The sequence below is a fragment of the Daucus carota genome, chromosome 4 (assembly GCF_001625215.2).
Source record: "Daucus carota subsp. sativus chromosome 4, DH1 v3.0, whole genome shotgun sequence".
In the NCBI taxonomy this organism is placed as follows: Eukaryota; Viridiplantae; Streptophyta; class Magnoliopsida; order Apiales; family Apiaceae; genus Daucus; species Daucus carota.
In genome coordinates, this window is record NC_030384.2 from 8092116 (window position 1) to 8111975 (window position 19860).

General features: G+C 37.5%; 2 protein-coding genes and 1 pseudogene across 2 annotated transcripts; 2 read left to right on the forward strand and 1 right to left on the reverse strand.

The window, feature by feature from the left end:
- The first annotated feature begins 753 nt into the window (after nt 1-753).
- On the forward strand, nt 754-2788 carry LOC135152153 (uncharacterized). Its single transcript, XM_064091984.1, has 2 exons — nt 754-2703; nt 2772-2788. The coding sequence occupies exons 1-2, from the start codon at nt 1215-1217 to the stop codon at nt 2786-2788; spliced, it is 1506 nt and encodes a 501-aa protein (XP_063948054.1). The 5' UTR covers nt 754-1214.
- A 7081-nt stretch (nt 2789-9869) lies between these two features.
- LOC108198057 (uncharacterized) lies at nt 9870-11216 on the reverse strand. The gene has a single exon (XM_017365838.2). The coding sequence runs from the start codon at nt 11214-11216 to the stop codon at nt 9870-9872; it is 1347 nt and encodes a 448-aa protein (XP_017221327.2).
- Nucleotides 10615-10729, forward strand: LOC135152480 (small nucleolar RNA R71; annotated as a pseudogene).
- Nucleotides 11217-19860: the final 8644 nt, after the last annotated feature.

Here is a 19860-nt window from a genome sequence, read left to right on the forward strand (position 1 = left end):
TAAGATGATCTCGAATAATTAATTAGTTTAAATCTTGATACGTGGTAATTAATTGGTTATTTCATTTCACTATTTAAACTTAGATTTTAGAACACCCTCTTCACGAATATATTGTTCTAATTCGCCTAGATTATTAATTAAAGAATTGCGAAAATAATTTTAATCTCTGTGGACGAATCTTAAATATTAAAACGGTGATCGTGCGCTTGCGATTAATAAAGGTAATATTTCTAGCACATCAAGTTTTTGGCGCCGCTGCCGGGGATTAAAATTAATTTTTCGCTCCTTTATTTTTAATCTTTCGGATTAGTTTGTTTCTCACTATTTTTTTTGTTCTTTATTTCGAGGAGGAATAGTCGGGATTCATGGAGTAAAGTGAACAAATTTTGCTCGGATTTGGAAGCTTGCTTTGGTATCTCGTATCTCTCCACTTTTTTTCGTCTTTATTTAGAAAATCACAAACAAATTTGAAAATTGAAAAACACAAACAAATTAAAAATTTAAAATCCAAAAATAGTAGTTAGAATTAAATATGTGTTGCATCATGCATTTTTACACTTAGGGCACATCATTTAGATTTTAATTTTTGTTTTTAAATTTTCGTACCTTTAATTGTGGTGATCGCTGGAGGACCCTAAGGTGCGTTAATTTCTTTCTTTCTCTAGATTAGGACACGTAGTTTAAGCATCCATAGTTGTTTATCGCTTTAATTATATCGTTGTGTGGAGCATCATTTTAAATAAAATTTAAGGGCAAAACCCAATCACAAGATAAGGGGAGGGATTTCATCACTCTTTCCTTGGCCCACAACAACTTAATTTCTTCATTTGCATTTCCCTAGCCTTTTAATAAAATTGAATTAGACGTTAGCCCCTAGGATTTCGCGCTCAACTAGGAAGGTACCTAAAAGACGAGATAATCTTTTATTATTCCGACTCTTCGGTGTCTAGGCAAGCGAAAGCTTACCTGGCCGATTAAGGTTTGGTGTCTAAGCGCGGAGATTGGCCTCTTGGCAATGCCTGCTCCAAACTGGCCAGACCGGTCCGAATAATTTTGGATTTATCGAGTTTTTGGTGGTCCTTAACGTTAGGAGCAAGGTCTAGTTCATTTTTATTAGGGAACCATAGAATTAAGTTTTTCTTTCACTTTTACACCCTTTCTTTTGTGTGATTTAATTTCTCGCACTTATTTGCTACGTGTTTACTATCTAGTTTATGCGAACTACTTGGGTTAGGAGCGAATCGTCTAGATTAGTTAGACCGATCATCGAAATTCCTTCTTCGTCCTCTTCGGACTCCGAACCCATAGAAGCTAGCGAACCGATAGTAAACATGGCGTTGTCTCTTAAAGACCGATGTTACCCATCCCGTTCCGCTCAACCATCGTGCATCACCCTTCCTCCAGTTAATGGGAATAATTTCGAGATTAAGGCACATCACATTAGTATGTTGCCTAAATTTTTAGGGAGTGAAGGTGAGGATCCCTATCTTTTTATCCAAGAATTTGAGGAGGTTTGCGGTTTGCAAAAACTCCAACAATTGAGCGAAGATTCCATTCGGCTTAGACTAATCAACTTTGCTTTAAAAGAAAATGCTAAAAAATGGTTGTATAGTCTACCCGTCAATTCTATTTCCACTTGGGAGGGGTTTGTGGTAATGTTTCTTAAAAAGTATTTTCCAAACCATAAAACGACTCGAATTACAAATGAAATAAATCAATTCCATCAAAGGGAAAATGAGTCTTTTTGGAAATTCTTTGATCGTTTCAAAAATCTTTTATCACAATGCCCCCACCATGGAATAGAGAAATGGAGACTTTGTAAGATTGTGTACGAGGCCTTAGATAGTCAAACAACCGCTTTGTTAGAATCTATGTGCCAAGGCAAATTCATGGAAAAAGATGAGGACCAAGGGTGGGAATTTTTCGAGGACTTAGCCGAGAAAACAATGTTATGGGAGTCTACTAGGGAACCTAAAAAGTCGATCGAGGCGTCTAGCTCTAGGGGTTTGCACTCGATAGGAAACAATGTGGCAACCGATGCCAAATTAGCAACCCTTACTAAGAGACTCGAAGCTTTAGAATCTCATAGTGGCCCCTCATCTTTGCCTATGTTCCCGAACTATAATGCTCCCCATCCCGAGATCCAACAATCTCACGATTTTGAGCAAGTGAACGCAATGTTCCAACCCAAGCCTAGAAATGATCCTTTTGCACCTACTTACAACCCCGGGTGGAAGAATCACCCGAATTTCTCGTGGAACCAAGGGCAAAATTTTCAAACTCCACAACCTAATTTCCCTAGGCCCAATCCCAACTCTTTTCCGAATTATCAAAACCCGAGTCAAGCTCCGTTGAATCCTCCCGGTTTTAATGATTCGGATAAGAGACTCAATTCCTTAGAAAAGAGCATAGAGGCCTTAGTGAAATCGCAAACTAACTTGACCCAATCCCAACAAACCTTCATGCAAACTTTAACCCAAGATAGGCAACTTTTGCATTCTAATGTGCAAGCCGTCTCTAAGTTGGAGTCCCAATTGAGTCAATTAGCGAGCACGTTGTGTGAACGAGAAAAGAACAAGTTCCCAAGTCAACCGGAGCCGAACCCAAAATTTCCACTTAATCAAAGACCCCCGGATAATGTGCATTCGGTCATTTCTCTTAGGTCGGGTAAACAAGTTGATACCCAAGTTGGTGAGAACCTCGGTAAGAAAGGGGATTCGACTTCTAATCCAAGTCCACCCCACACTACCATTAATCATGACAAACCCGAGAGTTCAAAAGCCCGTGAGGAGTCGAGTGACCCATACCCGGAACCCGAGTTGCAAAGTGAAGTAGTCTATAAACCGAGAGTCCCTTACCCACAAAGACTTATTTCACCTAAGCAATCGGCTCAAATGGAGAAGATTTTGGAAGTTTTTAAGCAAGTCAAGGTCAACATACCCCTTTTAGATGCAATTCAACAAATTCCCTCATATGCTAAGTGTCTTAAGGAGTTATGTACCCATAAGAGAACCAACCATGTCCCTAAGAAAGCTTTCCTTACGTCTCACATTAGTTCGATTCTCTCAAACCAAATTCCCGTGAAATACAAGGACCCCGGTTGTCCTACAATTTCATGTGTAATAGGAGAAACTTTTGTGGATAAGGCATTACTAGATTTAGGGGCTAGTGTTAATCTCCTTCCATATTCTGTCTACCAAGCCTTAGGTTTAGGGGAGCTCCGACAAACCAATGTCACACTTCAATTAGCCGATCGATCCGTGAAAATTCCTAAGGGAATGATCGAAGACGTGCTAATTAAAGTAGGTGACTTTGTGTTTCCCGTTGATTTTGTCGTCCTAGAGACCGAACCGGTTCGGAACCCGAAAAATCAAATTCCTATCATCCTAGGACGACCATTTTTAGCTACATCCAACGCGTTGATTAATTGTAGGAACGGCTTAATGAAGCTAACATTTGGTAACATGACAATCGACCTCAACATCTTTCATGTGGGGAAACAATCCGATGATTTCTATGATCAACCTATGGACGTTAATCTAATTGATGAAATAGTTGATCAAGATCTCATGAATCCTAAAGATGCCCTTGAATTTTGCTTAAAACATTTTGGAGAGGATTGGGATGTTTCCGACTACACACATGAGGTCAACCAAATGTTAGAATCCACCATTCCTACAACGAGTCAAGAGCGTGATGTTGAACCCGAGCTTTTGCCATCTTCTAATAAAACCGTTGAGTCACAACCGCCGGAGTTAGAACTCAAACCTCTTCCCGACACTCTTAAGTATGCTTTTCTAGGCCCTAATGAGTCCTATCCCGTTATCATTGCCTCTAATTTGACTACATCACAAGAGGAAGAACTTTTAGAAATCCTTAGAAAGCATAAGGGAGCCATAGGGTGGAGCATTTCGGACATTAAAGGAATTAGCCCGGCGATTGTCCAACATAGGATTCATTTGGTAGAAGATGCAAAGCCCGTGAGAGAACCTCAAAGGAGGTTGAATCCTCCCATGATGGAGGTAGTGAAGAAAGAGATTCTTAAGTGCTTAGACAATGGGATCATTTATCCCATTTCTGATAGTAAGTGGGTGAGTCCCGTCCATGTAGTGCCTAAGAAGTCGGGCATTACTTTGGTGACAAATGAGAACAACGAGCAAGTTCCAACCCGTGTCCAATCCGGTTGGAGAATGTGCATAGACTTTAGGAAACTCAATGCCGTCACTAGGAAAGACCATTTTCCTTTGCCCTTCATCGATCAAATGCTAGAGAGGTTAGCGGGTCATGCGTTTTATTGCTTCTTAGATGGTTACTCGGGATATTTTCAAATCCCGATTGCACCCGAGGACCAAGAAAAGACCACCTTCACTTGCCCTTTTGGAACTTTCGCGTATAGACGCTTAGCTTTCGGCCTAACCACGGGCCCGTCTACGTTCCAAAGGTGCATGACTAGCATCTTCTCGGAAATGATAGGTGACTTTCTAGAAGTCTTCATAGATGACTTTTCCATCTTTGGTCCATCTTTTCACCAATGCCTTAACAATCTAGATCGAGTGTTGAAAAGATGTGAGGAAACGGATCTAGTACTAAATTGGGAGAAATGTCATTTCATGGTTAAGGAGGGAATCGTTCTAGGGCACAAAATTTCTGAAAAAGGAATCGAAGTAGACAAGGCTAAGGTCGACCTAATAGCTAATCTCCCATCTCCCAAGTCCGTTAAGGAAATTCGTTCTTTCCTTGGACATGCGGGATTTTATCGTAGATTCATTCAAGATTTTAGCAAAAAAGCCCGACCTTTGACCAACCTTCTAGCTAAGGATGTCAAATTCGAGTTCACAAGCGAGTGTGTTCATGCCTTCGAAGACCTTAAAAGAGAATTGACTTCAGCCCCGATCATGAAGTCTCCCGATTGGAGTCAACCTTTTGAGCTCATGTGTGACGCATCCGATTATGCGATAGGAGCGGTTTTAGGACAACGAATAGATAAGAGGCCTCATGTCATTTACTACGCTAGCAAGACCTTAAATGATGCCCAACTCAATTACTCTACCACCGAGAAGGAGCTTCTAGCCGTAGTCTTTGCCTTAGAAAAATTTCGCTCTTATCTTATCGGGTCTAAAATCATTGTTTACACCGACCATGCCGCTCTTAAGTACCTTTTCTCTAAAAAAGACTCAAAAGCCCGCTTAATTAGATGGATTTTGTTGCTCCAAGAGTTTGACTTAGAGATTAGGGATAAGAAAGGTTGTGAGAATGTCGTCGCCGATCATCTTTCTCGATTAGTGGTTGAATCCACTAACGACTTGCCCTTAAGCGAGTCCTTTCCCGATGAACACCTTCTCTCGATTTCCACTTTCCCTTGGTTCGCCGACATTGTCAATTACTTAGCAACCGGTGACATTCCCTCGAATTGGTCCAAGAATGATAAAGCCAAGTTCTTTTCTCAAGTGAAACATTTCTTTTGGGACGACCCGTATCTCTTTAAGCATTGTCCCGACCAAATCATTAGGAGGTGTGTCCCAAATAGTGAGTTTCATAGCATCCTCTCATTTTGTCACGATCAAGCATGTGGAGGACATTTTAGTGCGAAGAAGACCGCCGCTAAAATCCTCCAATGCGGTTTTTATTGGCCTGGTTTGTTTAAGGATGCCGCCGAGTATTGTTCCGCATGTAGTAGGTGTCAACATTTAGGAAGAATCACTAGGAGAAACATGATGCCTATGAGCCCAATCCTTGTTATAGAGCTTTTCGATGTGTGGGGCATAGACTTCATGGGTCCATTTCCTAGTTCGTTTGGCCACCTTTACATCCTTCTCGCGGTTGATTATGTTTCCAAGTGGGTAGAAGCCATTCCGACCCGGTCCAATGACAATAAAGTTGTCCTTAGATTCCTTAAAGAGAATATCTTTTCTCGATTTGGCACACCTAGGGCTATCATTAGTGACCAAGGGACGCATTTCAAAAACCGTCAATTCGAGTCTCTTCTTAAGAAGTACTCCATCACTCATAGGCTTGCTACCCCTTATCATCCTCAAACTAGTGGCCAAGTAGAGGTGTCAAACCGGCAAATTAAGCAAATCTTAGAAAAAACGGTCAACTCGAATAGGAAGGATTGGTCAACCAAGTTGATAGACGCCTTATGGGCCTATCGGACCGCCTTTAAGACCGTCTTAGGAATGTCTCCTTATAGACTCGTGTATGGTAAAGCTTGCCATTTGCCGGTTGAGCTAGAGCATAGGGCCATGTGGGCCATTAGAGAATTGAACTTCGACTTACCCACCGCCGGTAGTCATCGGAAGTTGCAATTGACCGAGTTGGACGAACTTAGAAATGATGCCTACGAAAATGCCAAAATTTACAAAGAGAAAACCAAGGCCTTCCATGATAAGACAATTTTGAGAAAATCCTTTTCTCCCGGCCAAAAAGTTCTTCTCTACAACTCTAGGCTTCATTTGTTTCCCGGTAAGTTGCGTTCTAGATGGGACGGTCCTTACATTGTTCAAGTTGTGTTTCCTCACGGTGCTGTTGAAATTCAGGATCCTAAAAATGGTAATGTTTTCAAAGTTAATGGTCAACGTCTTAAACCATTTTTAGAATTGCCTGTTGATTCGGAGGAAGAGGTCATCCACCTCATCGACCCTTGATCATGTAAGTTACTTCAGTAGTTAATAAAAATCCCTTCATCTCCTATTCAGGTATTTTTCCTCTTTACTCTCTCATTTCAATTCTCTCTTTTGCATACATTGAGGACAATGCACGATTTAGGTATGGGGAGGGCTTTAGTGTAATTCTAAAAAAATGAAAACCCTAAAAAATGAAAAATTAGAAAAAAATCCAAAAATAGAGATTCTTTTAGCTAAGTTGTCTTTCCCTCACTCGAACTTTAGGAGTAGTTGGTGTTTAGCATGTTTTCGAAAAGTATATATATGTAGTGTCTTTTAGATAATTTGAACGTGGTTGAGTAAGGTTGTCTTTTTGAAGCTTGTATCGACCGATTTGTACTTTAAATTCCAAGATGGCACACACTTTTGCACGAGACCTTTGATGGAGATATTGTCTAGTGATATTATTCGATACTTGAGAGAGAACCCACATGTTGAAACAATGTCGAATCGAACCTTTGCGAATAAAAAAAAAAAAAAGAAAAAAGAAAAAAGAAAAAAAAGATAGAAAAAGAAAAAGAATAACTACTTCAATACCCATTGTTCTTTATAGATAAAATCTTTAGATAAATGGGCAAAAGTAGATTGGCTAGTCTCGTTTTGTGGCCTTTGTTACTCGAGCAATTAAGTCCGTAGGGGGATTTTAAAACCTAGTGCCCTAAGACCGTTTGGTTTGGGAGTCACTGACCCAAAGCTCGCTACATGGGTAACATTGTTTGCCTAAGAAAACGGACAAAATAAAGTCAATACAAAAAGAAAAAAAAGAAAGAAGAAAGAATAAGAGTTTGTGAAGTTTGGCTAGATATTTGTTTCGATAGAGATTGGGTCAGTTCAAAATTGGTTGAAAAAGAGAAAATGTTCTTAGACAATTAGGATCCATCAAAGGCCTTAAATTACTTACACTCCTTGGATTTCTAGTAAATTTTTGTGTCGATTCAAGTAGATTAGAGGCAATTGTATCTTGATTATTAGTAAAAGAGTCTTTGAGTCGTATTTTCCTTAAAAACGCTTTTTGTTAACACCAATGAAATAAGAGTCGAGTCGAGTAGACACTTGCTAGAATGTCTCAAAGATTTTATGGGTATATCTTCTGTAAACCCTTAGGAGACAAAACTCCTCTTGTAGAGATCGTCTACGAGTTTAACGGGTTGGTGAACCTAAAATCACCCGTCACGCCTACGAAAAGGAGCCTAGGAATCGCATCTAGTTTTCTTAGTTTATTTTCTTTTCTTTTGATTTTTACTCGAGGACGAGCAAAAGATAGGTATGGGGAAGTTTGATTAGTCCATATTTTTTGCATATTTAAGTGCCTATTTTTTGTTTATTTTCGTAGTATTAATCGCTTATTTATTTTATTTCAGGAAATTGTAGATAAATAAAGAAAGAAGAGAAAATGCAAGAAAAAGAAGAAAAGGGAAAAGAAAAGAAGAAAGAAAAAGGGTTGGCAAGTAAAGGACACATGGATGGCCACAATTCTCCCAACACTCAAGGCACATGGATGGTCAAGATGGAGCCACCCTACCCCTAAACCCTAATTCTTTAGTTATAAATACCCCTCTTCTTTTACTTGTAATGACCTACCTAGCAAACCTAGCCACCTACCCATCTTTTTCTACCTAGTCATTTCTATAGTTAGTATCTTAGATATATTTACATTTTGCAAACCCCAATTTCCTTTCCAAGCTTGTATACACTTTTTAATTTCTATACAAATCTCTTTTAGCTTAATCTTGTATTGTCTTTTTAATTTATTTTCTCCAAGTTGTATGATTCTTTTAAGTACCACCACATGCTTTTTAAGCTTTTGGGAAATGAAGAATCATTGAGCTTGTGTTTAGTATAGATTTGGATTTTTTGAAATAGTCAACTAAATCCTAGCACAAAATTAATTTGTGTTAGGGTTTAAGTTTAAAACCCTAAATTTTCTTGTTCTTAGTTTATTGCTTAAATTGCTAAGTAGTAATGATGAGAATATTAAAAAAAATTAGATTTCAAACCCTCGTTACACAGCCTCGATTTACTCTGTTTCTGTTGATTAATTAAAAAAATTCAGTCTTAAATCTCTCGATCTTTCCCCTGTTTCGTTTAAAAACAAAAACCCCTCCCCCTGCTCTGTTTTTTTTTCGTTAAAAACCCAGCCCCTTTTCCCTGTTTTCTTTTCGTTTTGTTTAAAAACCCTTAAAAATGTGTTCGATCTTTCTGTTTTGATTCCTGACTTGAGTCCATTTCTGAGCTGTTTTACTGAGTTTCTTGCTGTAGTTGCTGAGTTTTTGATTTGCTGTGAGTCCCGAGTCACTCTGTTTTTCTGCCGAGTTCTTGTGGTCGAGTCGCCATGGTTGGTTCTTGTGACTTGTGAGTCTAGTTCGCGTCATTTCAGTAATTTACAGCCGAGTTTCAGTCGTGTGTTACTGAGTCTTGTGTGTTTGCTTTACCGAGTTTAGTTGTTGCGTTTGTTCGAGTAGCCGAGACCTGGGTTTTGGTTCGATTAGTGTACTGTCCTGTTTCTTGTTTGCTTCGATTTCTGGCGAGTTTCCGAGTTCAGGTCGAGTTAGTCCTGCTGAGTTCTGTCTTGCCGAGTCAGTTGTTTATGCAGAGTCGTTTTTGGCACCGAGTCTAGTTTATGTTAATTAGTCTGCTGAGTTTCGTTTCGTTTTCATCTGTTCTCTTCGTTATTTCTTTGCTTTTATTTATGCAGTTTTGTTCTGAGTTTTGCCGAGTGTGTGGTTTTCATTTGTTGTTTCTTTTTCTGGGTGTTAGTTTTTGTTTTGTTGCGTCTCATGAAGATTAATCCTGCAAGTTCTTTTCATTAAAAACCATGTGCCCCTGCTCTGTTTCTTTCCTCAGCTGAATCATTGATTTTATTGAAGTTTTGTCGAGTGAATCACCACCGTAGTTATCCTTTCTTGTGTCAGTGCATTTGATTAGTTAGTGAGCTTAATTTTGGTTTAATTTGGTGCAAGTAGTCAAACGATTCAAGTAAGATGATCTCGAATAATTAATTAGTTTAAATCTTGATACGTGGTAATTAATTGGTTATTTCATTTCACTATTTAAACTTAGATTTTAGAACACCCTCTTCACGAATATATTGTTCTAATTCGCCTAGATTATTAATTAAAGAATTGCGAAAATAATTTTAATCTCTGTGGACGAATCTTAAATATTAAAACGGTGATCGTGCGCTTGCGATTAATAAAGGTAATATTTCTAGCACATCAGAACACCAACCTTATTAGCAATTTGGCCAATCTGCATTTCTAACATCTTCTGTGACGAAGCTATCTGATCAATCCTTGACTCAACTTTCTCGAATTTAGTCTCAATATTAGCAAAAGCCCCAGTAGTTCCTTGTATCATCTTGCCGAGTGCAACTTCCCAATCAGCAGGTTCTTTTTTGTCATTAGGTAGAGGTTGAAACTGTTGTTGACTTTGATACTGCTGACGTGGTTGAAAACCAGGAGGCGGATTTTGCTTTGGAGCTGCATATGATGGATTAACAGCATGACTATTGTTGTAGGAAAGATTGTTGTTGGGCCTCTGATTTGGATTATAATAGGAATTGTTCTGAACAGGCCATGATTGTCTTCCTTGGATAAAAGATGCTTCGTCTGGAAACTGTTGTGTATAAGGGTGCTGATTAACACTAGGATCTAAATATCCTTCCATCGGAGAAGAGATAGCATTGACACTTGCCTTTTGCCCACGGACCTCTTGAGTAAGAGCATCCAATTTCAAAGTGAGTAAGTTCATCATCTCGGTGTCTTGTGCTGATTTCACTGAACTTGTACCACTGGGTGCCCAAGCATAGTTATTTAAGGCCAATTCCTCGAGAAGTGCCTTAGCTTTATGAACAGGTGCTTTCTTAAAATTTCCTCCAGCTGCAACATCCAAACTTAGCCGGATATCAGAATTCAAAGCTCCATAGAAAGTACTCAGAACCATCCACTCCTCGTAACCATGATGGGGACATTTTCTCAACAATGCCTTGTATCTCTCCCATGCCTGATACAAGCCTTCACCTGGTTGTGCTTTGAAAGTAAGAATAATAGCTCTCATTTGCTGAGTCTTGTCAGAAGGATAATATTTGGATAAGAACTCGGTAGAAAGATTATCCCAAGTAGCTAGAGCAGTATCTGACAATTGTTGAAACCATTCCAAAGCTTTTCCCTTTATAGAATAAGGGAACATGTGGAGACGAATCTGATCTGCAGTAACCCCATTTATTCTGAATGAACCATACATTTGCACGAAGCGCTCTAGATGTCGGTGTGGATCCTCTCGTTCAATATCTCCTTCAAAAGCAGAATTGCTCACCATCTGAATTAGACTGGGATTGATGTTATATTGAGCTGCACCAATCTCAGGAGTTTTATACATGCAGTTCGCAGGATTAGAAGTTTCATGATCCTGAATAGATGACTGGTCAAGATTATCTTCAACGTCAGTCATCTTGGCTCTTTCCTTTCTTTGCCTAGCCTCTTTTCTTCTAACTCGAAAAGTGCGCTCAATTTCTGGATCTAGTTCGAAATCTCCAACACTTTTCGATCTACGCATATAAGATGTACCTGAAACGAAACACCAATGAGATAGTTCTTGGAAACAAATTTAGTAAAATCTAAACAATAAGAAATAATTAACTTAAACTTAATATTGCTGCCTTCCCCGGCAGCGGCGCCAATTTGTTGCAGTGAAATTTATAAAGTTCGTTCTCAGGGAAGGACTGAATACAATATCAAACCAAGTAAATTATTCCTTTCTATTTAGAAATTTTGGAGAAAAGTTGTGTTTTTATTATCAACTAAATTAAACTAATAAAGCAATTAAAAGTGTGAATTAACGAATAAAAAAGGCAATCCAAGAATCAGGTTTCTTTACTGGCTGTCATGAATGTCAATCAATTGTGATGTGCAAGTCTCTACTATGCTAAAAATAATCCTTCGAATAATTATAAAATCCTCTCCCAAGGCAAATTATAATATCTACAGTCATCCTCTAAAAGCCACTCCCATGATCAATTAAAGCACAATTGTAAATTATTAAGCAACAAGGATCTCATGTCTCATAACTCGCATAATAATCTCCCAATTAATTAATTGAGTTATGTCTGTCATATCATGTACTAGAATTATAACTCCTCTCCCGATTCGTTATAACTCCTAGAGATTCAATTAAAAGTTAGCTACTTTTCTAATTGTATAAAGCGCTCAACGACAGATTAGCATTCATAGAGAAATCACAATATCAGATCAGACAAACATATTAAGCCAACAAATACTCCCTAATCCTCGGATTAGAGGATTAGTTACCCATAACAAATAAATAAAACAAAAATATATATATTAACGAAACCATGTCACAAGAGTACAAGAGTAAAGAAAATACAACTTGACGAAATCTCTTGAACTTGGACCGAATCCCTTCAATCCTTGCTCAAGTTCTCTCCAAAAGCTTTCTCTCTATCTCTGTCTCTCCATATACAATATTCGATCTCCCTCTCTAATAATCCAACCCTAATAATAATAATAGTGTTTTTTAATGGTTTCCTCGAAAAACAAATCCGATTTCCTAAAACAAGTTGGATTCTGAGACACAATTCGTGGGCTGACTTTCAGGCCTGATTCTGGACTGCTACAGCTGGATTTTGATTGCTGGCCCATTTTAAACTTGTAGAAAATTTCGATATCTTCGGGTGGGCTATTTAATCGTCTAATTCTGACGCCCAGAACTCAAGTTATGGCCCAAACAAGATTTGCTGCGCAGGTAGCCCATAAAGTCCGAATTTCCATCAAATAAAAGCCCAAATAAGCTAATTTCATCCAACTTAGGAATATTTATTTTCCTGCCATTAAACACTTAAAATCAATTAGTAATAACTCGATTATTTACAAAAATACTACAATTATGGGAATAAAATCATATAAAAGCAAATATAAATATATGTTCTATCAAGCTTCAGTTTGGGTTGTTCAAAGTTGGAATAAACTTTTAAGTTCATTCTTGACTCGTTTGAGCCCGGAAAGAGCTTGTAGGTTCATTATTGTCTAGATTGAAGTTGGAAACACCATGTAGCTTCATTCCAGACTCGTTTGAAGTTGAAAACAACTTGTAGCTTCATTTTTTGTTGTTTGAAATTGAATGAACTTGAAGTTTCACTTTTGACTCGTTTGATCCCAGAAACAACTTGTAGATTCATTATTGACTCGATTGAAGTCGGAAACAACTTGTAGCTTCATTATAGACTCGTTTGAAGTTGAAAACAACTTGTAGCTTCATTTTTGGTTCTTCAAAGTTGGAAACAACTTTTAGTTTCATTCTTGACTCGTTTGAGCCCGGAAACGACTTGTAGCTTCATTAATAACTCGATTGAAGTCAGAAACAACTTGTAGCTTCATTCCAGACTCGTTTGACGTTGAAAACAACTTGTAGCTTCAATTTTTGTTGTTTGAAATCGAATGAACCTGAAATTTCACTTTTGACTCATTTGAGCCCAGAAACAAGTTGTAGCTTCATTATTGACTCGATTGAAGTCGGAAATAACCTATAGCTTCATTCCAGACTCGTGTGAAGTTGAAAACAACTTGTAGCTTCATTTTTGGTTGTTCAAAGTTGAAAACAACTTTTAGTTTCATTCTTGACTTGTTTGAGCCCGGAAACAACTTGTAACTCCATTATAGACTCGTTTGAAGTTGAAAACAACTTGTAGCTTTATTATAGACTCGTTTGAAGTTGAAAACAACTTGTAGCTTCATTTTTGGTTGTTCAAAGTTGGAAACAACTTTTAGTTTCATTCTTGACTTGTTTGAGCCTGGAAACAACTTGTAGATTAATTATAGACTCGTTTGAAGTTGAAAAGAACTTAAGCTTCATTTTCGGTTGTTTGAAGTTGGAAACTACTTTTAGTTTCATTCTTGACTTGTTTGAGCCCGGAAACAACTTGTAGCTTCATTAATGACTCGATTGAAGTCGGAAACAACTTATAGCTTCATTCCAGACTCGTTTGAAGTTGAAAACAACTTGTAGCTTCATTTTTGGTTGTTCAAAGTTGGAAACAACTTTTAGTTTCATTCTTGACTCGTTTGAGCCCTAAAACAACTTGTAGCTTGTTTGAAATCGAATGAACCTGAAATTTCACTTTTGACTCATTTGAGCCCAGAAACAAGTTGTAGCTTCATTATTGACTCGATTGAAGTCGGAAATAACCTGTAGCTTCATTCCAGACTCGTGTGAAGTTGAAAACAACTTGTACCTTCATTTTTGGTTGTTCAAAGTTGGAAACAACTTTTAGTTTCATTCTTGACTTGTTTGAGCCCGGAAACAACTTGTAACTCCATTATAGACTCGTTTGAAGTTGAAAACAACTTGTAGCTTTATTATAGACTCGTTTGAAGTTGAAAACAACTTGTAGCTTCATTTTTGGTTGTTCAAAGTTGGAAACAACTTTTAATTTCATTCTTGACTTGTTTGAGCCTAGAAACAACTTGTAGATTAATTATAGACTCGTTTGAAGTTGAAAAGAACTTTAGCTTCATTTACGGTTGTTTGAAGTTGGTAACAACTTTTAGTTTCATTCTTGACTTGTTTGAGTCCGGAAACAACTTGTAGCTTCATTAATGACTCTATTGAAGTCGGAAACAACTTGTAGCTTCATTCCAGACTCGTTTGACGTTGAAAACAACTTGTAGCTTCATTTTTGGTTGTTCAAAGTTGGAAACAACTTTTAGTTTCATTCTTGACTCGTTTGAGCCCGAAAACAACTTGTAGCTTGTTTGAAATCGAATGAACCTGAAATTTCACTTTTGACTCATTTGAGCCCAGAAACAAGTTGTAGCTTCATTATTGACTCGATTGAAGTCGGAAATAACCTGTAGCTTCATTCCAGACTCGTGTGAAGTTGAAAACAACTTGTAGCTTCATTTTTGGTTGTTCAAAGTTGGAAACAACTTTTAGTTTCATTCTTGACTTGTTTGAGCCCGGAAACAACTTGTAACTCCATTATAGACTCGTTTGAAGTTGAAAACAACTTGTAGCTTTATTATAGACTCGTTTAAAGTTGAAAACAACTTGTAGCTTCATTTTTGGTTGTTCAAAGTTGGAAACAACTTTTAGTTTCATTCTTGACTTGTTTGAGCCTAGAAACAACTTGTAGATTAATTATAGACTCGTTTGAAGTTGAAAAGAACTTTAGCTTCATTTACGGTTGTTTGAAGTTGGTAACAACTTTTAGTTTCATTCTTGACTTGTTTGAGTCCGGAAACAACTTGTAGCTTCATTAATGACTCTATTGAAGTCGGAAACAACTTGTAGCTTCATTCCAGACTCGTTTGACGTTGAAAACAACTTGTAGCTTCATTTTTGGTTGTTCAAAGTTGGAAACAACTTTTAGTTTCATTCTTGACTCGTTTGAGCCCGGAAACAACTTGTAGCTTGTTTGAAATTGAATGAACTTGATATTTCACTTTTGACACATTTGAGGCTTTGAGCCCAGAAACAAGTTGTAGCTTCATTATCGACTCATTGAAGTGGGAAAATAACCTGTAGCTTCATTCCAGAATCGTGTGAAGTTGAATACAACTTGTAGCTTCATTTTTGGTTGTTCGAAGTTGGAAACAACCTTTAGTTTCATTCTTGACTTGTTTGAGCCCGGAAACAACTTGTAACTCCATTATAGACTCGTTTGAAGTTGAAAACAACTTGTAGCTTTATTATAGACTCGTTTGAAGTTGAAAAGAACTTTAGCTTCATTTTCGGATGTTTGAAGTTGGAAACAACATTTAGTTTCATTCGTGACCCATTTGAGCCCGAAAACAACTTGGTTAATTATGAGCGAGAGACTTTTTATGAAGGATAGGATGCAATCTTTTCATATGCATGTTAACCAGGATTGCCTTCTTTGTGGTAGTGCAATTGAATCGCATCAGCTTCTTTTCTGTGACTGTAATTACTCGAGGACTGTTCTTAGAGCTTGCCCACTGAATGTCACTTTGTCATGGTTGGAAATGGGTTCTGGTAGATTGTTAACATCCACCTCAGATCATGTTCGAACTAACATTGCTTATCTATATATTTCAGTTGCCTTTTATAATATTTGGAAGGAGAGAAATTATAGAATGCACTCACCTGGTTTATTTACTCAGCCCCCCATTATCGTTCGAAGGATACAAGAAACCGTGAGGAATCGGTTATTCTCATGTGAAGCGTTTTCGTGTGGACACTGCACTGCTTAGTTTTATTCACTGAACGCTTGTATTAGTCAACATTGGTGGGCCATTAAGTGTTTCCCTTTGTTGTAATCTGTCTAGTTAAAAATCCAGTTGTTCCGTGTGTTGGAACGCTTGTTTAGACTACTATGCTTTTTATTTCGCGGGGTATGCCCCTAGATATGTATCCTTTTTTCGTTTATAAAATCATTATTTAGCAAAAAAAAAAACAACTTGTAGTTTCATTATGGACTCAATTGAAGTTGGAAACAACTTGTAACTTCATTATAGACTCGTTTGAAGTTGAAAACAATTTGTAGCTTCATTTTGGGTTGTTCAAAGTTGGAATCAATTTTTAAGTTCATTCTTGACTCGTTTGAGCCCAGAAACAACTTGTAGCTTCATTATTGACTCGAATGAAGTGGGAAACAACTTGTAGCTTCAATCCAGACTTGTTTGAAGTTGAAAAAAACTTGTAGCTCCATTTTTGGTTGTTCAAAGTTGGAAACAACATTTAGTTTCATTCGTGACCCATTTGAGCCGGGAAACAACTTGTAGTTTCATTATGGACTCGATTGAAGTTGGAAACAACTTGTAACTCCATTATAGACTCGTTTGAAGTTGAAAACAACTTGTACCTTTATTATAGACACGTTTGAAGTTGAAAAGAACTTTAGCTTCATTTTCGGTTGTTTGAAGTTGGAAACAACTTTTAGTTTCATTCTTGACTCGTTTGAGCCGGAAAACAACTTGCAGGTTCATTATTGACTCGATTGAAGTTGGAAACAATTTGTAACTTCATTATAGACTCGTTTGAAGTTGAAAAGAACTTTAGCTTCATTTTCGGTTTTTTGAAGTTGGAAACAACTTTTAGTTTCATTCTTGACTCTTTTGAGCCTGGAAACAACTTGTAGCTTCATTATTGACTCGATTGAAGTGGGAAACACCTTGTAGCTTCATTCCAGACTCGTTTGAAGTTGAAAAGAACTTTAGCTTCATTTTCGGTTGTTTGAAGTTGGGAACAACTTTTAGCTTCATTCTTGACTCGTTTGAGCCGGAAAACAAGTTGTAGGTTCATTATTGACTCGATTGAAGTTGGAAACAACTTGTAGCTTCATTATAGACTCGTTTGAAGTTGAAAAGAACTTTAGCTTCATTTTTGGTTATTTGAAGTTGGAAACAACTTTTAGTTTCATTCTTGACTCGTTTGAGCCTGGAAACACCTTGTAGCTCCATTCCAGAATCGTTTGAAGTAGAAAACAACTTGTAGCTTCATTTTTGTTGTTTGAATTTGAAATGAATTTATAGTTTCATTCTTCACCCGTTTGAGCCCGGAAACATATTCACACTCCACTACACGCTTGTCATGATTACATCTCCACTACCTTATTTTCTAACCGTTCGACATCTACCACGTGTCCCACTAACACCGAGAGTCAGTACATCGTGTATACACACATATATATCGTTTTTGAAAAATTGTTATCACTTTTTACACACGATATTTTACTGTCTCTCTCTCTCTCAAACTCTCTTCTCATTTTCTCAGCAGCATTTTATCAAACACCTTACCTGCACTACCTTAAACTCTCATTTTTCTTCAGAAATCATGTCGACAACAGCTTTCGAGTTAAATGGAGCGAAGTTTGTCACCAACTACTACGCTGCCATCCTAGATAACGATGAAGCCCCCAAAGAGTTTCATCTTATACATCTGATTCAGAAGAAGAAGTCAATTATGCTCTGATGGCAAACACTGACAACAACTCTGAATCTACTGCAAAGGTACCTCATTCTACTCTTGCCTTTGATACTGAAGATATAACTGAGTTAAGATTGTTTCTTAAAACTTTGCATATCAGCTTTAGAGATCAGACTTTAGAAAATGAAAGATTAAAATCTGAAACTCTAAGTGTAAAGAAAAGGAATGATTATCTAGAAAAAGAATTAGTTCAGATGTTGGAAGTTCAGAAAGAAAGAGATGATGCTGTCATTGTCAAAGATGAATTATTAAAGAGGTATGCATCTCTTCAATCAGAACTTGCTAAGGAAAGGGAGATCATTAAGACATGGACTAATTCAGGCAAAACTACTCAGGATATCATAGGTAGTGGAAACTGGAAGAAGGGACTAGGTTACACTGATAACACAGAAGCTGAGTCATCAAAAACAGAGTTTGTTAAAACTCAAAAATCTAAGGTTAAACCTGTTAAATTTGTTGCTGAATCCTCTAAGTCTAAACAGAATAGATCAAAATCAGAGATTAACAACAATTTAAAATCTGATAAACCCAAACAGGTTAACATAGGACTGATGACTCAGAAACAGCTTAAACATAAGCTTAAAGAGGTAAAGTCTGATAGCAAAGACAAGGAGCCTAGGAAAAATAGAAATGGCAAGGTTGGAATAGACAAGAGTAATAACTATATGCCTATTCCAAATGCACCTAGGAAGACATGCCATAACTGTGGGAATACTAATCATCTTGCTAATTTTTGCAGGAAGAACAAGGACATTAACTCTTTACCTACAAAGTCTGGAGTTAGAAAAAGTAGTATTAGATATAAACCACAAGATCCATGTTTTCATTGTGGTAGTTTATGGCATTCTATCTATACTTGCAAAGAATATCATAGTTTGTATTATGATTATTATCAATTGAAACCTTCTTTAAAGGTTAATAAAAGCTCTGCAAGTACAAACTCTGTTTCTAGTACAAACTCTGTTGCAAAGTCTGTTAGCTCAAACTCTGATAATAATAAATATTCCGCTGCAAAAGCTAACAAACTTAATAAGGCCAAGGGATCCAAGCAAGTCTGGGTCCTTAAAACTAACAATTAGTGGTCTTTGTGATTGCAGGGCAACAGGAAGAATATTCTAGTCTTGGACAGTGGATGTTCAGGACACATGACTGGAAATAAGTCCCTGCTGTCAGAGTTTGTGGAAAAGGCTGGCCCAAGTGTTTCTTATGGAGATGGCAACATAGGAAGGACTCTGGGATATGGCAACATCAATCTTGGAAATGTCATCATATCAAATGTAGCTCTTGTTCAAGGGCTAAAACACAATTTACTCTCTGTCAGTCAAATCTGTGACAGAGGATATCATGTTGATTTCTATGGAGAACACAGTGAGATAGTAAGCAAGTCAACAGGCAAGGTGGCAGTGATTGCTCACAGACATGGAAATATTTATGAAATCCACCTGCCTACAAACTCTGAAGGAAAAGCAATTTGCTTATCTACAAGAATCTCTGCAGAAGAAAGTTGGAAGTGGCACAAGAAGCTCTCACATCTGAATTTCAACTCTATAAATGAGCTTATAAAGAAAAAGCTTGTGAGAGGACTACCTGAATCACTACTCACATCTGATGGATTATGTGATTCATGTCAAAAGGCCAAGCAGAGAAAGACATCCTTCAAGAGTAAGACTGAATTCTCAATAAAGAAACCATATCATCTTCTACATGTTGATCTATTTGGACCAGTTAATGTACCATCCATTGCAAGGAAGAAATATGCTCTTGTCATTGTTGATGAGTATACCAGATACACTTGGGTATATTTTCTTCACTCTAAAGATGAAACAGCCTTGCATCTGATGGATCATGTGAAACAACTGGATCATGGATCTGAAGACAAAGTGAAGATCATTAGAAGTGATAATGGAACTGAGTTCAGAAATTCAACAATGGAAGAGTTCTGCAAAGAAAGAGGTGTAGTGCAACAATTTTCTGCACCTGGTACACCACAGCAAAATGGTGTAGTTGAGAGGAAAAACAGGACTCTTATAGAAGCTGCCAGAACTATGCTTGATGAGGCTAAATTGCCTACTTATTTCTGGGCAGAAGCTGTTCAAACAGCTTGTTTCACTCAAAATGCAACACTGATCAATAAGCATGGCAAGACCCCATATGAGATGGTGAAGAAAAAGAAGCCAAATCTGAAGTACTTTCATATATTTGGGTGCAAATGCTTTGTCTTGAAGAATCATCCAGAACA